The sequence below is a fragment of the Purpureocillium lilacinum genome, assembly GCF_023168085.1.
Source record: "Purpureocillium lilacinum CBS 284.36 DNA, scaffold_1, whole genome shotgun sequence".
NCBI lineage: Eukaryota > Fungi > Ascomycota > Sordariomycetes > Hypocreales > Ophiocordycipitaceae > Purpureocillium > Purpureocillium lilacinum.
Genome location: NW_027072111.1, coordinates 3,049,334 through 3,071,037, shown reverse-complemented (window position 1 = coordinate 3,071,037; position 21,704 = coordinate 3,049,334). Strand labels below are relative to the sequence as shown.

The 21,704-nt window shown below is 60.6% G+C and overlaps 7 protein-coding genes across 7 annotated transcripts; 4 read left to right on the top strand and 3 right to left on the bottom strand.

The window, feature by feature from the left end:
• Positions 1–1,328: 1,328 nt before the first annotated feature.
• Positions 1,329–2,637, top strand: PLICBS_000639 (uncharacterized protein; the record flags this gene model as incomplete). The annotated part of the gene is made up of 4 exons (XM_018318337.1): positions 1,329–1,408; positions 1,491–1,777; positions 1,836–2,059; positions 2,128–2,637. 4 exons carry the CDS (start codon positions 1,329–1,331, stop codon positions 2,635–2,637), a joined length of 1,101 nt encoding a protein of 366 aa, XP_018183862.1.
• Positions 2,638–3,114: 477 nt separating this feature from the next.
• On the top strand, positions 3,115–4,060 carry PLICBS_000638 (uncharacterized protein; the record flags this gene model as incomplete). The annotated part of the gene is made up of 2 exons (XM_018318338.2): positions 3,115–3,278; positions 3,343–4,060. The coding sequence occupies 2 exons, from the start codon at positions 3,115–3,117 to the stop codon at positions 4,058–4,060; spliced, it is 882 nt and encodes a 293-aa protein (XP_018183863.1).
• A 298-nt stretch (positions 4,061–4,358) lies between these two features.
• On the bottom strand, positions 4,359–5,364 carry PLICBS_000637 (ADP-ribosylation factor protein 3; the record flags this gene model as incomplete). Its single annotated transcript, XM_065599638.1, has 2 exons — positions 4,359–4,948; positions 5,352–5,364. 2 exons carry the CDS (start codon positions 5,362–5,364, stop codon positions 4,359–4,361), a joined length of 603 nt encoding a protein of 200 aa, XP_065455710.1.
• A 1,513-nt stretch (positions 5,365–6,877) lies between these two features.
• On the top strand, positions 6,878–9,084 carry PLICBS_000636 (monovalent cation:H+ antiporter, CPA1 (nhx1); the record flags this gene model as incomplete). Its single annotated transcript, XM_018318339.1, has 5 exons — positions 6,878–6,923; positions 6,991–7,017; positions 7,086–7,232; positions 7,302–7,958; positions 8,012–9,084. 5 exons carry the CDS (start codon positions 6,878–6,880, stop codon positions 9,082–9,084), a joined length of 1,950 nt encoding a protein of 649 aa, XP_018183864.1.
• Positions 9,085–9,921: 837 nt separating this feature from the next.
• On the bottom strand, positions 9,922–14,781 carry PLICBS_000635 (chromatin modification-protein VID21; the record flags this gene model as incomplete). Its single annotated transcript, XM_018318340.2, has 3 exons — positions 9,922–14,338; positions 14,490–14,642; positions 14,720–14,781. 3 exons carry the CDS (start codon positions 14,779–14,781, stop codon positions 9,922–9,924), a joined length of 4,632 nt encoding a protein of 1,543 aa, XP_018183865.1.
• Positions 14,782–16,306: 1,525 nt separating this feature from the next.
• On the top strand, positions 16,307–17,401 carry PLICBS_000634 (uncharacterized protein; the record flags this gene model as incomplete). The annotated part of the gene is made up of 1 exon (XM_018318341.1): positions 16,307–17,401. One exon carries the CDS (start codon positions 16,307–16,309, stop codon positions 17,399–17,401), a length of 1,095 nt encoding a protein of 364 aa, XP_018183866.1.
• Positions 17,402–17,743: 342 nt separating this feature from the next.
• Positions 17,744–21,283, bottom strand: PLICBS_000633 (uncharacterized protein; the record flags this gene model as incomplete). Its single annotated transcript, XM_018318342.2, has 1 exon — positions 17,744–21,283. The coding sequence occupies one exon, from the start codon at positions 21,281–21,283 to the stop codon at positions 17,744–17,746; it is 3,540 nt and encodes a 1,179-aa protein (XP_018183867.2).
• Positions 21,284–21,704: the final 421 nt, after the last annotated feature.

The following is a 21,704-nucleotide window of genomic DNA, read 5'->3' as shown; positions in this document are numbered from 1 at the left end:
GTTCACCGAGACGCAGCGATGAAGCCTTGGCTCCTGCGCAAACAGCTGCAAGGCGCTCCGTATTCGGCAGAGCCCTGACGCCTCTTGAGCGCTGCAGAAATGCCTGACCGATCGAGCATCAACATAATAACGACACATCATACCGGGTCCCCGGTCGCTACCCCGCAGTGGAGAAGACAACATCCAAAGTTGTGCAAGTCATGGCTGGCCATCGCGAAGATAAAGCTGCCGCTCAGCCTCCCTCGTCCCTACGTTACTTGAAAGTTCAGTGTTGCCTCTCATTAGGTCATAACGGGCGTCGAGGCAGCGAACCTTGATTCTGGGTTGCGTCGCTGAGCCCTTCGCCGCTCACGCGCTTTGTCTCAAAGGCTAGTGGACGCACTGTCCAGTCTAGCGACTGCACGCCTTTGACAACACCGCCCGTGCTTTGTTTGCCAAACGGAGCAGGTAAACCATGAGGTCCGCATGAATTTGGACCATGACTCTCGCCCTGCAGAATATCAAGACAATTCATCTGAATATGCTTGGACACAGCGATTCGCGGCGAAGCCAACCAAGTCAAGAGCTCTTCCATACAGTGTTGGGTGGGGGTTCTGGAATCTCAACCCCAATTCCCCAATTACCCGCAAGCGGCGGCCATGGCCCTCCCTGTTTCACAAACGACACCAACTACGGCGACTTTCCCTTCTGGCGATAACCCGCAAGCGGATTGGACGCCTTCACGGCCATGCATGCACCCCAGTCCAGGCACATGACAAGCCATGATACCCTCCAACTCCATATCAGTCACTCCGCTGTCAACGTGGTGGTGCGCCGGTGATGGCTTCAGCTGCTGGCTTTGCTCCTTTTGGACGGAAAGGGGATATGATCGTCCATTCACGACCATGGAATGCCTCCATTCATTACCGTGGCTGATAGGCACCCCGTGTGCTTTCCATCTCGTGTGCAGACACAGGCGTAACCTTGCCTGTGCTCTTCCATGTCATCTACGGCTGATCGCCTCTGGCCCCTTCGGCCCGTCACCACCACGAGTTTGCTGCGACGTTGCACTGATGCACTGACCGTGGCGGCGCCCTATAAAAATCACGGGCTGTTTGCTTTCCGCTGCCAACGGTCACCTCTACTTGCAACTGTAACCAGCGATTTACAGTTATTCTTCCGCCGATCGCTCGTCCTGGTTGCATGTCACGAGAGTCCCCGAGGCTTCGTCCCTTATACACTTAAGGAAAGAGTCTCCCCGCCAGTATCTGGTCTATCGAAGTCAAAGTCAAGCATCGACTCTCATTTTCCTCTCAAGCCCTTGACTTTCTGTTGCTGTATATACCAAGATGCGTTTGTCCACTCTTGCTGCTGTGGCCGCTGCCACCTCTGTCTCGGCGGCGCCGAGATATGTCATGTACTTTGACCAGTAAGTGGCGCTCGGCGTGATATTCTCAGTGCAGGGCTCTGCAAGGCAAAACAGTGCTGAAGCTCTCTTCCCTTTCATCTAGGTGGCACCTGTCGACCCTACCGAGCAAGGACGTAACTGCCGGCGTCAACTATGTCATCACCGCGTTCGCGGGCTCTGTCAACTTCAACTCGGGCTCCTGGTACCAACCTTTTATGCCTCTCGACCAGGTCCGCGCTCTCTTCGACCAGGGAACCAAGGTTTGCATGGCCATCGGCGGCTGGGGCGACACATCGGGCTTCAGCACCGGCTGCGCGACAGACGCGACCCGCAAGACGTATGCTAAGAACGTGGCCACCGCACTCAACAACCTGGGCTACGACTGCGTCGGTAGGCAACAAGAACAGAAAGACTCCCGATACGGCAGCGAACGCTGACAGGAATGCAGACGTCGATTGGGAGTACCCCGGTGGCAACGGCCAGGACTACCGGCAGACCCCCAACGACAAAAAGACAGGCGAGATCGAGGCATATGCGCTCCTCTTGGCTGAGATCAAGGCCGCCATCGGCGACAAGGAGCTGTCCATTGCCATTCCCGGCAAGAAGGTCGACATGATTGCCTTTACTGAGGCTGAGGTGCCCAAGATTGACAAGGCTGTGGACTTTATCAATGTACGTCCACCTCCAGCTAGCCCCGTGATGCTTGTCTACACGATGAATTGCTGACGGTACAAACACAGGTCATGACCTACGACATCATGAATCGCCGTGACACCGTCACCAACCATCACACCTCGGTCGAGGACTCCAAGGCTACCATCGACACATACATCGGGCTGGGCATGACGCCCAGCAAGATGAACCTCGGCTTCGCCTTCTATGCCAAGTGGTTCACCACGAGCGGGCAATGCTCCACGCCCACGGGTTGCCAGACCGTTACGCTCGAGAACCCCGACGGCAGCGACCCGGGCCTGTCGGGTGCCACGACATTTGAGCGAGAGAACTTCAACGAGGAGTTCACCCGAGTGCTGCAGAACGGCAAGGCCGACGAGGCCAAGGGCGGACAGTGGTACTGGGACTCGGCCACCAGCAAGTACTGGACCTGGGACACGCCCGAGTTCATCGCCAAGAAGTTTAGCGACATCGTCAAGGCCAAGGGCCTCGGGGGCGTCTTTGCGTGGAGCCTGGCACAGGACAGCCACGATTGGAGCCACTTCAAGGCCATGCAGGAGGGTGTTAGGGGCTTGTAGGACAAGCCTTCGCCCCTGCCGTCGCCCAAGTCGACACCCAAGTCGTCGGCTCATCGCGGATGCGGCGCCGTCAACAGCCAGGCAGCTGGACGGCAGCCCGTGGTGGTGGAGTAGCGGATCGCCGGGGTATGCGCGGGCACGAGCAGAGATCCGTCCATTCTGATGTATATATATTTATGTGACAAGCTGAGTAATTGACACAGCGTACATACGTAAACTGCGTTGAGGCAGTAGATTGTAGCTCTCCTCGAACAGAGTGCAGTAGCGGATGCGCTCGTGATGAAATAGTACTGTAACTACCAGTGCGGTTAGTGGGGAGTTAAGAATGAGTTGAGCACTCACAGCGACCAGATCGTACCCTCACCGCCCGGCAGAATTTTCCAACCCACCTGCTCTACCAGCTCATCTCATCGACATCCAAGTTCATCAACGCTTCATGTCGATTGCGACTGACCGGTCGCTTGTTCAGTATCAATCATGCCTCGGGATGCCGAGCCCTCCCTGTCAGAACGCACGTTTGTGTTGAAAGCCCTCGAGGAGGGACTGCGGATCGACAACCGCAAGTTCGATCAGTTCCGGCCGCTGCAACTATCCTTCGGCGATGAGTATGGCGTCGCAGACGTCCAGTGCGGCAAGACGAGGTGCGGCGCATATACTCATACTTAATAGTCAGGCGCCGGCGCAGAGTTGCTGACAGTTCCGCAGAGTCGTCGCCAAAGTCTCGGCAGAGGTGACGGTCCCGTATACCGACCGCCCCTTCGACGGCATCTTCACCATCACGTCGGAGCTCAGCCCCATGGTCGCGCCGTCATTCGAGGTCAACCGCCCAACGGAGACAGAGGTGCTCCTCTCGCGCCTCCTCGAGAAGACGGTCCGCCGCTCCGGCGCCCTCGACACCGAGTCGCTCTGCCTCATCGCCGGCCAAAAGTGCTGGTCCGTCCGCGCCGACCTGCACGTCCTGTCCCACGACGGCAACCTCATCGACGCGGCCTGCCTCGCCGTCGTCGCCGCCCTGCGCCACTTCCGCAAGCCCGACACCAGCATCGAGGGTGAGGCTCTCACTGTGTACACGGCGGCGGAGCGCGAGCCGGTGCCGCTCAGCTGGCTGCACTCGCCCTTCTGCGTCACCTTTAGCTTCTTCGGCGAGGGCGGCGACACCGTCCTGCTCGACACGACGTGGCTCGAGGAGCAGCTCCGCGTCAGCAGCTGCACGTTCAGCCTCAACAAGCACGGCGAGATCTGCCAGGTGTCCAAGCTGGGGGGCGCCGACATCGACGCCCCCGTCTTCGTGCAGTGCGCGCAGACGGCGCTCAACAAATCAAAAGAGTTTACGGACTTGCTGGACCGCAAGCTGGTGGAGGATGCCAAGAGGAGAGACAAGGGCGGGTTCATGGCAGAGTTGAGGGCGGAGAACGAAAGGTAGACGGACGGGCAGGCTAGGACCTGATGGACAATGGCGCATTACGGTAGAACAAAAATGAGGCATGATGATACCCCCAAACAAATGCTATCCTGGCTGGCCGCAGCAGCCCCGACGGAACCGTGCCAGAGGCGCTTCGTGCCAGCCACGCAATGTGACGAGTCCAATATCTATCAGTTCATCCAAGACGCCGTGCCAAATTAGACATGCACCGTAATAGTCGCCCCCCCCCTTCACGGTCGTAGCTCGTTAATATCGTCCCAACGCTCTCCTACAACGGAATGGAAGCACCGCGCTTCAGCTACCGCATGACGGGCGGCCGGGATTCTTTGTTCCACTGTACCCTCGAACGCACCCACTCGACGGCCTCTCTAACGCCGTCACCTGTCAGGGCGCTCATGGCCAAGACCCTCGAGTCGCGGATGCTGCCAGCCTTGTCCCCCTCCATGACCTTCTTGACGAGCCCTTCCTTGATGCGGATCGTCTCGACGCAGTCCTCCCTGTCCTGCTTGTTGGCAAGGATCAGCAGGGGCACGCCCTCCGTCTCCGAGTTCTGCAGCACATCCTCGAGGACGAGGCGGCACTCCTCGAGGCGGCCGCTGTTCTCGTGCTCGAGGGTGCCGTCGCCGATGTCGGTGCTGTCGATGATGAAGACGATGGCATGGCAGCTGGCGTAGTAGCTCTGCCACAGCTTGCGCAGGGAGAGCTGGCCGCCCACGTCCCAGAGCTTGAGGTACATGTCGGGCAGGGTGATGGTGGAGACGTTCTGGCCGACCGTCGGGACCGTCTTGAGCTTCGGCTCGGGCGCATGGGGCAGGAAGAGCGACTTGACCTGTTCGTGGAAGGTCGTCTTGCCGGCATTGTCGAGGCCGAGGAGGATGACGGAGTATTCTGCGAAGGGCGGTCAGCCAGCCAGCCAGCCACCCGGGGCTATCACTCGCAGAGGGGCGCGCGGCGGGGGGATGAGGGAGTTGAGGAATACGACATGCCTTCTTTGCTCGTCGCGTACAGGTACAAGCCCTTGGCGAGGTGGTACATTATTCCAGCTGTTGCCTTGCCTGCGCAGTCGCCTCCTGAGTGACGAGCCGTGCGCCGTTCCGCATTTGGGGGGGAGTTAGGGACCTCGCGATCAACGAGCGCCTCGAGTCCGGTGGTGTCGAGCCGAGTTGTAGGAGAGAGTCGCGACGTGGCAGGATTCAGGGTGTTGAAGGAAGTTGCAGGTTGGTTGGATGACGGCCGGCGGGCGGGAGTGGATTCACCACAGGTGGCTTCCATCCGTCGCTGGACCTCGTACGGGAGATTTCCATTGCTCCTGCGGGTGTTGGCGGGGCCTCGCGGGCGATGGGCCACAGGGGGTCAAGATGCGCTGAGCGTCTGACTGGGCGTGCTGAGGCGGGAGGGGCGTCGTTTAATACGAGGCAACCGCTGTCTGCCCGCCAAGACTTCTCACTTTGGCAGCAGGACGACACCGATGGCCCAGCCAAATCAAACCTGGAAAATAAAATAAGAAATAAAATAAAAAAAGAGGGATGCTATTCGTAGAGCCAACTTTTGCTACTTGTAGAACCGCCCCCTACAATTTCCTTCTCGGCCGCGCCCTACCCCCATGCTGCCCCAGTGATTTTTACTGCGCACTGGCGCAGGCATGGGACTGCCTGTTGCTTTCGTTGCTTTCGTTGCTCTTGCTCCTATGGGCTCTACAACTAGCAAAAGTTGGCTCTACAAATGGCACTGCTCTAAAAAATATATAACTATCACTATGTGATATTATGGCTCTCGATCTTGACTTGGCCTTGCATGGTCGAGCTGTGGCAGTTGATCTGGTGCCGAGGCACACGGCCGTCGCTTGACCGCATCTCATTGTCACAATTCACAGGTTGTCGGGCCATGAGTTTTGGTCTTGACAAGTCGTTTCAACTGCTCGACTTGGCTGTTGGGGACTCTGTCAATAAGATAACGGACATATGTTGGCCTTGGTCAAATGGCTTTGGGCGAATGTTGGCGTTGCTACTTGGACCCGGACTTATGTGACGCCCGACGCAGGCAGGGCGGGATGGAGTTGGTACTTCGCGTCGTATGAAGTACCTCTGTCGAGGGCTGAGGGATTAGAACGGAGAAGTTGTACTGAAGATGTACACAATAGCGACACGTATACCGTGGAAGAGGCCAATTTACAGAAGACAGAGCTGCCACTTGGAGTTAGTATACCCAAGGTACAGTGACAGAGAAAAGACGGCATCGAGAAGGGTGGCGGATGCAGGCCGAGAGTCAACTGTATGCACAGAAGAGACAAGTCGCTTACTGTGTACGAGTTCTCCGGCGCCGGCCACGGGGTATCCGTGACCAGTATTCGTAGGCAACCCCACACCCGCCGCGGCGTACTGGCGACCTCGCTTTCCTGGGTGCCTGGCTTAGGCGCCAGAAGGGACCTTTAATGCCAGATAAGGCAGTCGCGCTCACTAAGGCAAGTTGCTGTGCGACCCTGGCTTGGCTTCCACGTCAACCTCTGGAAAGCTGTCTGCCGTCTTCTCGTCTTCTTCTCCTCCACCACCATCCGCGCCTCCCCTCCGACCTGTCCATTCCCCGCCGCCGCATCCTCCTCGGCCCATGATTGCGACGCCGATCCCGCCCTGAGAGGCTCGCGCACGAGCCCCAACCTCGACCGTCGCCGCCGCCGCCGCCGCGGCCGTCGTCGCAGTCGCAGCCGCAACTGAAGCTGCCGCTGTCGCCGCCGCGCCCGCCGCCCCTCGAGGGAGCCACCTCGACGACGGATCGACACGCCGACGCGACCGCGACCTGGGCCACTGCCCGCCGCCGACAATGTTGTCATCGGCCGAGATCGCCGACATGGGCTTCAGGCTCCTCCGTGCGTACCTCCGGCCCGGACCGGCTGAGCCAGCAGATGCGGCAGATGCACTGACATGCGATTCCAGGACGCGAGGAGGAGACGGACCCCGAAAGTGCGTTGCGCCCGCGACTCGACGATACCGAGCAGGCCTGGACGGAGCATGCTGACGATTCTATACAGAAGGCGACTCCGCGCAAAAGGAGCTCTTTGCAGCATGGGCCCTCTTCATCTCCATCATGCTGCTTATCATCGCCTTCTTCACCAGCTACATGCTGCAGATGAAGAAGGTGACGGCCGTCCACGAGACTGTCATTTCCATCTTTGCTGGTAGGCGACTGTCCTTCATACTTCTACACTTCTCTCGGCGAACCGGCACTGACCTGCGACCGCAACTAGGCATGACTGTCGGCCTGATCCTCCTGGTCACGTCAGGTGACTCCATCCGGAACCTCATCAGCTTCGATTATCAGATCTTCTTCAACCTGTTACTACCGCCCATCATCCTTTCCTCGGGCTACGAACTGCACCAGGCCAACTTCTTCCGCAACATCGGCACCATCCTCACCTTTGCTTTTGCCGGAACCTTTCTCTCCGCCGTCGTCATCGGCCTCATTCTCTGGCTCTTCACCCTACTCCCCGGGTCGCTCGAGATGACGCTTGTCGATGCCATCTCCGTCGGCGCGACCCTTTCCGCCACCGACCCGGTGACCATCCTTGCCATCTTCAACACGTACAAGGTGGATCCGAAGCTCTACACCATCATCTTCGGCGAGTCCATCTTGAACGACGCCATTGCCATCGTCATCTTCGAGACGGCTCAAAAGTACAACAAGGGCAAGGCCGCTAGCTACGGTTTCATCAGCTTCTTCGAGGGTACCGGCATCTTCTTGCTTGTCTTCTTTGGCAGCATGCTTATTGGCATCGTTGTTGGCGTTGGGACGGCCTTGCTCTTAAAGTTCACCTATCTTCGCCGGCTACCCAAGATTGAAAGCTGCCTGATTGTGCTGATTTCATACGCTACGTACTTCTTCTCACATGGCGTACACATGTCGGGTATGTGAATCTGCTATTTGGGGACTGCGCCACCGGAGACTGACAAGCGACAGGTATCGTGTCGTTGCTGTTCTGCGGCATCACGCTCAAGCACTACGCTTACTTCAACATGTCGCGGCGCACGCAGCTTACGACAAAGTACATCTTCCAGGTCATGTCGCAGCTGTCGGAAAACTTCATCTTCATTTATCTGGGCCTTGCCCTGTTCACGGACAACGCTCTCCAGTTCCAGCCGCCGCTCATCATAGTCACCATTTGCGCCGTCGTGGCAGCCCGTTGGGTCGCCGTCTTCCCTCTATCGAGGGCAATCAATTGGTTCATCCGTTACCGCGCAAGGAGAAGGGGTGTGGAAGTTCAAGACGAACTGCCGTACAACTACCAAGCAATGCTCTTCTGGGCGGGTCTCCGCGGAGCTGTCGGCGTGGCCCTTGCTGCTCTCCTGACGGGCGAGAACTCGTACGCTCTGCGGGCTACGGTCCTGGTCGTCGTCGTGCTGACCGTCATCATCTTTGGTGGCACTACGGCCCGCATGCTCGAGATCCTGGGAATCCGCACCGGTGTCGTCGAAGAGATCGACAGCGACGACGAGTTCGATATCGAGTCATTTGGTGGTGGTCTGCAAGCGAAGCGGTCAGGCGCTGCCATTGGGTATAACCCTCGGCGTAACGGTAATGTTGCGCTCACCAACCTAGAGCCGCCGGGTCGCTCCGCATCTTACGTATCTGGACACTCATCGCCACACACCGGTGCGCGTGCCCAGAGCCTGAACCGTAAGAACTCGGCCAGCCGGGGCCAAGACGAATTTGAGCGAGCGGACCTTCTGGGCCGCGGCAACGAAGACTCGGACTTTGATAGCGACATTGACACTTCAGACCTCCCGCCGCCGGCCCGGCGCTCGCCTCACTCGCGAACGAGCCCCAGTCAAACGCCCCAGTCCGACAGCGCTTTCATGAGCCCTTCCGGCGAGCAGACGACTACCGCACCAATCACCGCGACGGGCGCCATCAGGCAACTCTGGAGCGCCGAGGACCCGGCGGGCCTGTTCAGGCAACTGGACGAGGACTTTATCAAGCCGAAGCTCCTGCTCCACGGCGACGGTGGGAGAGGCGGGGGCCCAAGCTCATGAGTGACGAGACGAAAAATGTGTATATGTGGTGCGGGATCTTTGTTGTACCAAGGCATATGTGTGTGGGATGGCGAGTCCGTTCATCGAGGCGGGGGCAAAGTGCGTCTCGCCTACATACGGCCGCCGCATCTCTCGGCGTTTTTGTTGAATGATTACATGCTTTGCTTTTCCCAAGTAGACGAGCGAGCAGCTTTTAACACTCGACACATTACTCTCACGGGTCAAAGTGGAGGGATGCCGTCTTGAGGCAGTGTGCATGTATGCATACAGGAAATGTGCACTCACGAGCCACGATTTGGGATGTGCGTACAAGTCAGGTGTCAAAAGTAGGGTTTTATGTTCCTGTGCCTTGCCTGCCTCTGGGCACAGAGAGTCGAGTACGAAGGGGTGTCCCACATATACTCGACCATTAAGATATTTACATCGACCACAGTTTCCCCCAAGCAGTAATAGTAGTGGTGGCGGTGGTGGTTCCTTGCAATGCCATTGTGCATGAACACACATGGCCGTGCCCGTTGAAGCCATGTCGTCCATCCCATCCATCGCCGTATCATGCGCCCCGGGGATAGGTAAGGAGCAGAACCAGAAGCAGAACCAAGCCTCCCAGCTAGCAGTAGCCATAAAAGTGCCTCATTGCCCATTGCAGATAATCCATGCTCCCACGTAAGAATCACGGAAGGGGATGGGGGGCCCCAACGCCATCGTCAAAACATCATTGCAATGCTGGAAAATCCCTCGACTCGCAGGGGTGTGGGCCAAACAACGCAGAAAAAACACGCTCAGACGCAAGCTTTGAAGCAATAGCCCGGGGAGCACCGGGCCAAATCAACAGCTATCTCACTTTCCGGCAGCTGATGGCGTGGCACTGCCGCTCGCGGCGCGCTGGTGAGCTTGCACGGGGCTGGCAGATGCAGGCCCAGGCGTCGGCGTGCCGCTGGCGGAGGGGGCCTGGCTGCTGCGCTGCGCCTGCTGTTGCTGCGCTTGCTGCGCCTGCTGCTGTGCCTGAAGCTGTTGCTGTTGCATCTGCGCCTGGTGCTGCTGCTGCTGCTGCTGCTGCTGAGGCTGCTGCGGCGTCTGCTTTTGCTGATGTGCCTGCTGCTGGTGAAGCTGGTGCGCCTGAGGATGCTGCTGCTGCTGCTGATGGTGCTGTGGCTGCCCGTGCTGCTGTTGTTGCTGCTGTTGCTGCTGTAGCTGTTGCTGCTGCTGAGCTTGCTGCTGCGCCTGCTGCTGTTGCTGCTGGCGAAGTAGGGCAGCATACTGATGCGGGCTGCTGGTAGCGGCAATGCTGTTGGCAATTCCAGGCTGCCCAGGCGAGCCCGCGGCAGCGTTCATGGCGTTCTGCCGCTGGGCCACCATGGCCCGTGTGAGGTGCTCGGTGGCGAGTTGGCGCGCCTGCTCGGGCGTCAAGCTCGGGTTCTTGGCCCTGAAACTTGTCTCGAGGTGCTGCAGCTGCACTGCGATGCCTGGGGGGAGCTGAGGGAGCTGGCGCTGGCCGGGCGAAGCCGCAGCGGCAGCAGATGGCATGTGCAAACCATTCGGCGGCGGCGAGGAATGGCCGCCTGCGTTTGCGGCCGCGGCAGCGTTGTACGACGCCATCATAGCCTGCGCATTGTTCATGAAATTCTGCTGGTTCATGCCGTTGATACCGTTGCGCATTGGAGGAGAAAGGTGTTGCCCTGTGGGGCCTGGCGTTCCGCCGTTGGCCTGCTGTTGAGGCTGGTGATGCTGAGCCTGTTGAATCTGGACAGCAGCACGCTGCTGCTCCGAGATGCGCTGCGCTCGCAGCATGAGACTGGCGTCCGGCTGCTGGTTAGGCATCGGCATCCTGTGCTGGCCTTGCATGCCCTGCATCTGCGCTTGGGGTGTTCCGTTCATCTGCGCCGGGGCGGAGAGTCCGCCGTTCATCTGAGCCTGCATTGCGCCGACATTGTTGGCAGGAGCCTGCATCGGCATGCGCTGTCGACCCTGGCTGGCCGCGACGGCAGCGGCGGCAGCGGCAAGCTGGTTGGACATGGGACGAGGGGCGCCGTTGACGGCGGGATTGCCAGCCATGTGGTTTGCGTTTTGACCCTGGGCGCCGGCTGCGGCAGCTCCGGCAGCAGCGACACCTTGGCCCTGCGCCCGAGCTGCCATCGCGGCCCGCCGTTGAAGCTCCTGTCGCTGGGCGTACTGCGCCATCTTCTCGGCGAGGGCTTGGTCTCGCTCCCACCGCATGAGGCTGTAGTCTCGAGGAGTCTTGGCTGGCCTCTGCGAGATGGTGTCGTTGGTCTTCTTGTTGGCAGTGCTTTGCGAGGCCGAGTGCTGCTGCTTCTGCAGCGCTGTCTCTCGTTTCTTCGCAAGCTTCCTCATGGCGTCAATCATGGTGAGGTGCCTCTGGTTGCGTCGCCTCTCAACTCTCATGGGAACAGAAGGCCTGCGTCGCACCGGGGTGACGGCACCGCCAGACGCACTGGCCTGTTGAGCGGCAATCTGGTTTTGCTGAGCAATCACTCGCTGAGCGGCCTCGATCCTGCTGTTATATGCTTTGAAATATTGAGTCTTCTGCATGTCAGCCGGCAGACCCTCAAGATTGATCCATCGCTCGAAGCACTCCCATGGTGTTCGCCGTTCGGCACCGGACGTGAATAGTGACCTCGTCGACAGCAGGCTCGAGATCAAGGACCAGTTGTATGAGTACTCCCTCACAAGCCCACGAAGCTCGTCGTCCTCCGCCAGGGTCCACTGCGACGGGCTGCGTGCCTCATAGAAGCTCTGCGTCGGCATCAGATGCTCTGAGGGTGGTCGGAACTGGTGGCCAGCATGGAGGCGATCTCGGATGTGCTTGGATTCGGGGTGGAATAGTGAGACCTCGTCCGTGCTGGGCGGCAATTTGAAGGTGTGCACGTGCTGGTCGGCGACAAAGCCACCCTCGGCGTCCTCGTCGGCGTCCTCGTCTGCGAAAGCAAAACGACCAGGCCGGTTCGGGGGCCCAGGCTGCGCAAGCTTCATCTCGCCCTCCACGTATTTGCTCAACGGTAGAGCAGGACGTTTCCAGTGCGCGTCCGGGTCGTGCTCGGGGCCGGCGATGTCGACCTTTGGCACTTGCAGAGGCGGGCCGTACATGGGCAACTCCTCGAGTAACTTGTCCGCCGCGGGTGTTCTTCGGAGCCCAAACACCACATCATCCTCCTGCAGGGCGAATATAGCGGACGGAGCGACGGTTTCAACAAAGTCCTCAACGAGTTCGTCGATGTTTTGGGGCGAGTCGATATCACCCGACGACACGAGGTCGGGGGTGGACTGGCTGTCTACGGGCCCTTCCGCATCAACCATTGGGACGTCGCCATCCGCCAACTGCGCCTTGGGCGGGATGACAGCTGTTACCTGGAGCGCCTTGCGGACCTCAGGAGTGGCCTCGTGCCATTCCGCGCAGGCATGGGCGAGGTTTCGAGCGACGGCCATCTTCCACTTGCGCTCCTCTCGGAAGTCGGTTCGCATCCACTTCATCTCTTGCAGCAAAACGTCCTGTTGAGATGCCGGTCTGGTGGGTTCGGGGCAGCGCTTCGGCTGGCGTAGCGACCATTTGTCGTGTTGTTGCAGATGATAGACCCGGCGGAGGACTCGACAGGCCTGGTGATCCTGAATCACGAGGTGGGCATCAGGGGTAGATATCGTCTTGTTCGCCTGGAACAGGATCCGCTCAAGTGGCTGCATCCAGCTGGCTGAACCTGAAAAGTTCTGGACAAAAAGTGGCGTGTAATAGTCGTCGGAAGCCTGCAGAGTGTCCTTGTGGCCCGGGACAAGTGCTCTGTCTTCCACTCGCTTGGGCTGCTTGCCAAACAATACCGTCGATGTCTGGCCCTTTGCTCGGTCCTTTCGTGATACACCGGCGGTCCTGATCCTCGAGGCCGGCGACTGGGGGGTTGAAGTAACTGGCGTGAGCTGATCGTGGGCGGTCTTCGCAGTGGCGTCTCGTTCGCTTCCTTGCGCCTGGCGGCCAGCACCCCCGACGATCTCGGTTACGGACTTTAGCCGCATGGCACCAGAAGATACCCGTGTGACTGCTCGCTCCGGCGCTGTATCCTGCGACTGCTCCTTCATTGATTCCTTCCGCGTCGATGGAGCAGCGGGAGCCTCCTGTGTAGGAAGATTGGGCTCCCGTGAAGCCAGTATCTTGCTGTCCTGTGCAGGTACGTCGGGCACATCGATATCCATCTCATCCGGGCTGCCGCCTTCGCTATCGGGAACCTCCGTCACACGGGTAGCTCCAGCGGGCGGCTGCGCTGATCCATCAGTGGCGGATACGGGCCTCGACTCGGGCTTCGGGGCCGGTGTCTCTGTCTCGTCGGTAGGCTTGGGCGCGGTAGGGATCGGGGGAGCTGGCGAAGTTTTGGGTGCCGAGATGGATGTCTCAACACTCGACCGTACGGATTCGCGAAGGAGTTGAGCCTCGGGTGTTTGATTCTGGTCCTGTATGTCCGAGACTGGCGGCGGAGCCTTGGCCATAGCATCTTCGTCCTGCTCCTTTCGGCCGGCGGCATCTAATAACCTTGGCCCCTCATTGTCGGGACTCGTGTCCGTTGAGCTTTCGTGAGGCGCAGGAGTCGTGGCACTCGCAGCAGTCGAGCCTGGGGTGGACACGGCCTCAGAGATTTTGGCCGCGTCCGTCGGGAGCTTGATGGACAGCGCGCCGTTGGTGTCGCGGTGAATGTTCGTCGCATCGGATTCCCCCTTGACTTCCGGCGTGCTCTCCAACTTTCCGTCGGAGCCGACAGCCACAGAGGCGGCTGCTCCCGCGTCTGTTGATGGAGAGCCCTTTGTCCCCGGAGGGAACGCAACTTGAGCGGTCCGTTGTCCCTGCTGCGTCCCCTTCGAGGGCATGCCAGCGATGCCACGGCCAGCCTGGACTGATCCATCACCACGCTGAGACTGCTGTTTCGGAGCGGCGCTTGCATTCTGCGGACCCTGTGGCAGTGTTCGACTCGAATCTTGTTGCGACTGCGGTGTCGGCGTCGGCGCCAGCTTCGCAGAGGTTATCGGCGTCGCGTTCGGAGCTGCTACAGGAGCACCATCCCCATTAGGTACCACGGTCGCGCCATCAGACGTCGTCTGCTTCTTGGCTTGAGTCGGTCGCGCATTTGCAACGCCAGTGGCTGCTGTTGAAGCTGCTTCGAGAGGTGCGGCAGCCTTTTTCAACTCGACAAGCGATCGTTTGAGCCGCTCGAGCGACAGCCTGGGTCTCGCAGGAATGTGGACTTCGTTCAGCGTCTTGCCCCTGCAAAGCAAACAGTATAGTCAGTGATATGGTTCCTGTGAGATGGCTATTACGGTCGAGACAGGCGCGCAGAAGTCGAAAACAAGGCGTATCGCGACAGCGAGGCGACGAAATTGAAAAACAAAACGTGTCGAATATTCGCGAGACGTACTGTAAGATGTCGCTGGCTTGCAGGAACTGCCATTCGGCCGGTGTGGCCGCCGGCGCGTCTGGATTAGCGAGGCCATGATCGGGCAGCGGGTCGACCTGTGTCGCGACCGCGAACAACTCGCGAAGCTTCCGCTTCCGCGACGTCACGATTGCACTGCGCATCGTCAGCATCACAAAAATGGTACCGCTGGAATCGGAAAAAATCGCTCTTTCGTTTGAGGGGCGACTCACCTGCACTCATTGCGCTTGGTCTGAAGCAGCCTCGACAGGTCGGAAGGGCCGACCTCAGTCATAGCATCGGCGGTCGCGACATCCGTTTGAGGCTCAAACGGATGCACCAGGACGCAGAGCGAGGCGGCAGGAGATGAATGAGGGCGTGCACGGCGATGGAAAGGGTGGTGGTTGATGCAGCGTTGACGGATTGCGAATTTTTCGCCCGTCACGGTCGCTCGTCTGTCGCTGGGGTCGGGCTGGGTTGAGGGTGTCGCCAGCTGGGAGGGGGGATGGCAGTGGTGAGGTGGTCAAAATTTGTCCCGCTCGGGCGCTGATTTTTCGGGCTCGGGGGCACGTCAGAGCCTGTAGGGGGCGTATGCTAGCGGTGTTGGGATGCCCACAGTGGAAGACGCGGGCCTGCCTCGTGCCGCTCGTGGAGCTGCTGGGACGCCGGCCATTGAGCGCTGTGGCCTGGGAGGGGGGGGGGGGGGGGGGGGGAAGGGAAGACGCGCCGCCAGCCAGGCTCCCTTTGCTATTCTTTTTCCATCCGGCCACCCTCTCTGCCCGATTCAGCAAACCGCGCTCCCTTGCCAAGCCACACGCACTGTGCCGTCGGTGGGCGAGCGCTAACTCGGCGCGCGGCGTCCCGTGCGCGCGTTCAGGCAGAAGTGCAGGCATGGTGCTAGTGCGGAGCGGACGGGCAGCGGGAGAAGCCGTGCGTGCACGCCGCGAGCACTGTGAGAAATCCTCGACGTTTCCCTGCATGCGGCCGGCCGCGGGACGCCGCGGCGCCGTCTTCAATAGCGATGTGCAGCGTCGCACCCAAGCTCGACGGGGAAAATTCTGAGATGAGACGATCTCAAGCGGCCAGGCCTGGGACGAGCCTGCCATGTTCCCCTGACTGCGCGCGCAAAGTCGCGATGTCTGTATGGTTTGTCTGCGCTGCCGACTTGTTTTATTTATTATAAATTTTCTCGTTACGATGGGTGAAGTCAGCATGAACAGATGGCGCAGAGATTGCTTTCCTTGCCCAAAAGAAAGAAAAAAGGGTTTGCATTGTCGCGCGTCTGCTCTGGAGGCCTTGTTCGCAGGCAGCCAGCGGAATGGGTGTGAGAGGCGACGAGTCTCCCTGTCATGGACTCATCACCACACCAAAAAAAAAACCGGCCACACCACGGCCCCGTCGCCAAATCTTGTCCTGGGCGAACGGGCGAACGAGCGGGAGGCATGGAGGACAATCAGTGCGCGCTAGCCGCATCCATTCAGGAGGCATGAAATGCACGTAAACGCATCCCTGTGGCGGCGGCCTGGAGCCAAGGCGGCGCCGCTTCTCTTGCCTGTGCTTGCCCGTGCATGTGCTTGCCAGGTTGGTCCTCGCGCTGGAGACTGGCTGGAGCGACGCCTGCCTGGCCTGCCGGGCCTGCCTGTTGCGGCTGACGTCGTGCGGGTCGCTATCAGCTTATCGCGGTTTTTCGAGGTGGGTCCATGCTTTGCCTCCGACTTGGATGCTTGCCCGTCTCCTACTGCTTGGACCATCGACCGCATCGCCAGCAACGACAACAAGCCGCCTCCGCCTCCGCCTCTCGCCCACGCGCGCGCAGCATCATGGGTGAACCAGAAAAGGGTCGCATAGCCATCAAGTTCGGCACATCCTCCGCCTCCTCCTCCGCCCGACCGTCCCCGCGCCCGCGACCCGCGCCGGCATCGAGCCTGGGCAAGCGGCCGCGCGCCCATGCGCTCGGCGGCGCCTCCGACTCCGAGTCCGACGACGACGAGCACCGCCACCGCGGACGCCATGAGGCCATCACAGGGTTCGGCGCGCACGGTGCCGAGACGGAACGCGAGCGGAGGGCCAAGGAGGCCGCGAAGAAGGAGTTTGTCATTGCGCGCCAACCTAACCGCGACTGGAGGGCGGAGATGAAGGCGCAACGGAGTAGTAGACGGCCGCTGCCTGGCGAAGAGAGCAGGCGGCAGCAAAACGGAAGCCAACACGCTGAGACCGAGCCGGCGGACCAGGACAAGGAGATCAAGTGGGGTTTGACCGTCAAGGAAAGGAAGGCGAGCGAAGAGGCGGACAATGACGGGCAAGGAGACGAGAACGAACCGGAAACTTCATCACAACAAGGCGACCAGGCACAGAAAGAACCAGTTCCCGAGCGGACACTCGACGACGAGGCCATGGACGCTCTGCTCGGCCGCACCACCAAGCCGCAAAAGACCATCATCCACCCCGCGCCGTTGACCGAGGACGACGCCTACCGCCGCGACGCCGAGACCGCCGGCGCCGCATCCACGCTCGAAGACTACGAAGCCATGCCCGTGGAAGAGTTCGGCGCCGCGCTCCTCCGTGGCATGGGATGGAAGGGCGAGGAGCGCGCCCCCAAGCCCAAGGAGGTGCGCCGCCGCGCGAACCGCCTCGGCCTCGGCGCCAAGGAGCTCAAGGAGGACGAGGACCTCGGCGGCTGGAACCAGGGCGGCGTGCAGAAGAAGAAGCGGCCCCGGCTGGACGAGTACCGTCGCGAGGAGAGCCGCCGCAAGGAAGGCCGGCGGAATCACGAGGACAGCTACAAGAGGGAGCGCGAGCGCGAGCGCGAGGGGCATCGCGACGATAGGGACAGACATCGGGACTATGACCGGCATAGGGACCGGGACCACCACCACCACAGGCATCGGGATCACGACAGGGAGCGACGGCGTTGACGATACATGGAGATACAGGAACCGGCCCCAAACATATAGTACGGTACGGGCCAGGAAACATAGACGTGATAAGCGCAAGGCCTCTGCAAACAAGGGCCATTCAAAATTTTTAAGCATGTATGAATCGAACAAACGAACCGTGATGCCATGACAGTGTGGTCTGTAGACTAATTAAACAAACTATGAGAGATGATGACCTCGTAAATGCATACATGACTCTAACAACAAACGACAATGAGAGACCCTCTACAGCGCTGCAGATGTCCATGACGCCCTCCCTTCCTGGGTATAAAGGTTGCCCATGCCATGGCAAAGACAAAAGAAAATCGAAAAGAAAAATGATTATGCGACTGCCACGGGCGCCATTTTTCCGTTCGTGGCGTTTGCGTCTATTGCCGCGGCATGCTTCTCCTGCAGTGTGGGCTGCGTCGTCGGTGCGCGAACCGTTTCCTTGCCGCCGTTCGTAGGCGCATCTTGCTTCACATGCACAGCAGGCGGCGCTGCTGGTGCGTTCAGACCCGTTGGCTCCTTGATGTTCTTGGAGGTGGTGCCGCCGCCGCCGTTGGTTGTCCTCTCGGTCGAGGACCTTTGCCCGTTGACCATGGCCAGCTTGCCGTCCTTCTTGTCTGCCGCGGTCTTCTTCTCCGTCGCGACGCGGCCTAGGGGCCTCCACGATCGGGCGGTGCCCTTGTTCTTGAACGCCGCGTCGAGCACGTCCTCGACGCTGGCGCCCTTGCGCAGCTGCGCGAGGCACCACTTGGCGACGTCGGCGTCGGCAAACATCATGCTCGTGTCGAGCATCATGTGATCGATGTGGCCCGCGATGCCGCGCCGGCGCTCCGCCTCCACCACTTCCCGCTGGAGCAGCTTCATCGTGTGCCACCCCTCGATGACCTGGTCGCGCACGCGCTGCAGCTCGTCGGGCCGCAGCGCCTGGATCTCGCGCTGGCCCTGGCGGATGCGCGCCCGCCTGATGAGCTTGTGCGGGTGCCGCCGCCACCGGTCCGCCTGCTTAGCCACGCCCTGCAGCGTAAACCCGACAGGGCCGACCACGGCGGATATCGGCTTCAGAATGAGACCGCCGAAACCCATGGCCGTGCCCTTGACGAATCCGCCGAAGCCGTTGGCCTTGGCCCCGCGCACGGGCAGCCGCACGACGCCCGTGATGCCGTCGTAGAAGCCATAGACAAACTCCCGGCGCGAGGCGATGAGGCCGGAGCGGAAGCCTGTGACGCGCGTCGGTCGCCGGACGGTATCGTCGCCGTACAGGCGAGGCGCGTTGTGGAAGCCCTGCGCGAGGGCGAGGGCGAGGCTCACAGGCGCCATGGCGATGGCCTTTGTCGTCAGGCCGACGCTGTGGGTGACGTCCGTGACGTACTCTTCCGGACCCGGTGCGACGACCGACTCCTTCCGTGGGGCCTTGGGTCTCGTGGCATGTTTCTCTCCCTGGCCAGCACCATGACCATTTGCATCTCCTGTCGCCGCCGCACCGCCCTCTCCTTCGCGCTTCTTCTTACTCTTGCTCATCTTGCTCTTGATTCGTTTCGTGGCCGTCTTGCCGAGGCGGTACGGCGCGCCGCCGATGCCGATCAGAGTATCTCTGACCGTCTCCGTCAACGACCCGGCGAGGCCCGTAAACGGCTCTCCCGGCCCCACGAAATCGTTCCACTCCATGTGCCGGAGCAGCCGCAGCTTCTTCCAGCTCAACTCTCCCCTATCGACGAGAATATCGGCCGCCAGCGGACCGAGCCTGACGTTTGTGCCCTTGACATGCCACACGCCCACCTGGTTCTTAAGAAGCGAGCAGCGCAGCGACGTCGGCCCGTACTGACGGAGATGCTTTTGGAACGACTGGACCGCTTTTTCGGCGCCGTCTCCGTCCTTCTCAATGTCGTCGGCGATCCGGCCCGCTGCTTCCTTGGCCTCGTCCGTCAGAAGGTACTTCATTCCGTCGGCAAGCTTGTCCGAGGTGAGCTCTCTGTACGGCACCGGCGCCGGTCCGGCCCCTGAGCTGCCGACCATGTTGCCCCAGAAGTGCTGGTCGCCGAAGAACGGCACAATCATGGTCGGCAGCCCGCACTTGAGGGCAATCGCTGTGGTACCGGCGCCACCATGGATAACGCACGCCTGGACCTGAGGGAATAGCCAGTCGTGAGGCACATTGCCAAGCATAAAGATGTTGTCCGGCACGTCGTCTCGACCGAACCCGCCCCAGCCACGGGATACTAGCGCCCGTACGCCGGCCTTTTTGATGGCGTCGAAAATCATGTCGGTGAATCGCTCCGCGTCGTCAACCACAATGGAGCCAAATCCAATGTATATCGGCTTCTCCCCTGCTTCCAGGAACTTGACGAGCGCTGGGTCAGGTTTGAACGCCCCCGCCAAGTCGAGGAAGACGAAGCCGGTCACGTCGATTTCGTCACCCCAGTCCGCGGGCTTCGGCACCAGCCCGGGAGACCAGAGGTATGTGAACGGCACGTGCAGGCGGTATGTCGCGCCTGGAGCCCACAGCGTCGACACCGGATCCAGGGAGAGCGTGTTGACACGGAAGTTGTTGACGAGGTCGCCAAGTCCCTGCCAGACCATCATGTCGACGAGGGGGTACGAGATGAAGTTTGTGTACCCGGGGTCGACGTTGGACTTTTTGATGCTGGCGAGAGGATGCGGGAAGGCCTGAGTTGGCGTGTATGGGAAGGTGAAGACGAGGTGCAGCGGCACGCCCAGAGCTTCGGCGCAGTGCATGTGCGCGAAGCTGGGCGGGTTGGCGATGATGCAGTCGGCCACAAAGGGGTCCTTGTCGCCGATCAACTTGAGGTTGGCCTTGTCCTTTTCATCGTCGGTGGCGTGGATGCAGGACCTCCAGAACCCCTCAAACATGGTGGCCATGGCGTCGCGGCGCTTGCCAATCTCGCCGGCCCTGACCGTCTGCAGCGAGGGGATCATGCCCGGGTTCTTGACCATGAAGGCCATGAGCTCCGAGGGGTCGCCGCCAACGGAAAAGAACTCGAGACCCGTCTCCCTCTCCACGAGGTCCCGAAACGCCGGGTGCGTGGCGACGCGGATGCGGTGGCCGTACTGCTCCTTGAGCACCTTGCCGATCTTGAGGAACGGCTGGATGTCGCCCCGCGAGCCGATGACCATGATGACGATGTTGAGGCGTGGTTGCGGCGCGATGGAGTCGGGCGTGGGTATGCGCCGCGGCTCGCGCTTCCCCGGCGGCGCGATCCTCTGGGTGGCCGTGCCGAGGGCCTTGGCGAGATATCCCGTGTTGGCCGTCTCCTGGACAGTGATGCGCAAGCGGCCGTCCTTCTTAACTTTGCCCTTTGTGTTGCAGTGTTCGTTGCAGAGCCGGAACCAGCGAAAGAAGCGCGACTCGTCCTGCGACGACCTCTTCGAGTCGGTGCCCGCCGCAGCGGCGTCTGCGTCCTCCACATCGTCCTTTTTCTCGCTCTCGTCCTCCGAAGACGGGGTATCGTCCGAAGGCTCCTCCATATCCAGCAGCAAGGGCACGTCGTTTTCGGGAACCCCACCATCGTCCTTGGGGCCCTGCGCCGTGTGCCACCTCGTCAAGACGACCGAGCCGCGGAAGCTGTCACGCGCCCTCGCAGGGAGGAAGGGCTCCGACTTCTTCCTGTGCTTGGCGGCAGCCTGCCGCGGCGGGCTGAGGAGCGACGGGATGCGCGGTCGTGCAGCCGGCCGTTCAGTCGTCGTCGTCGCGTCGCCGGCGGTCGAGTCCACTGCGTTGCTCTCGCCGGTCGCGATGATCGTGGGCAGTCTATCCTGGTGGTCATGACCGACGGCTGGCGCCACGGGATTCGGCGACGACACATCGTCAGGGGCGATCTCGTCGTCGCTCGGGCCGTTGTCGTGCTGGTGCGCCATGGTGGACGGACGGGGGGCGGGACGGACGACGCAGCCGAAATGAGATGCGACGACGCGGTCGACGACAGACGCACGCAACGCAACTGCCGAGCCCGTTCGTTTAGGTGGTGGCGAGTTTCCAGACGGGATGAAAGAAGTAGAAGTCAATTGGGCGCGATGGAAAGACAATGCCGTGTTGCAAAGAGAGGGAAGAGACGAAAGGGCAAGAAGAGAATCGGTCGGCCGAGTGCAAAAAGGTCGACGCAGGGTCGCATGCATGCGTTACTATCCGAATCCTTCTGCCATGCCCAAAGCAGACAGTCTAGAAATTGAGGCGGAACGCCATTTTGGTGACATCACCCACCACCACCACCACCACCTCGCCGCCGTGCCCGCTGTAAATCGCTGTAGGCGGAGGAAACACTTCGCGGCTCCAACGTTC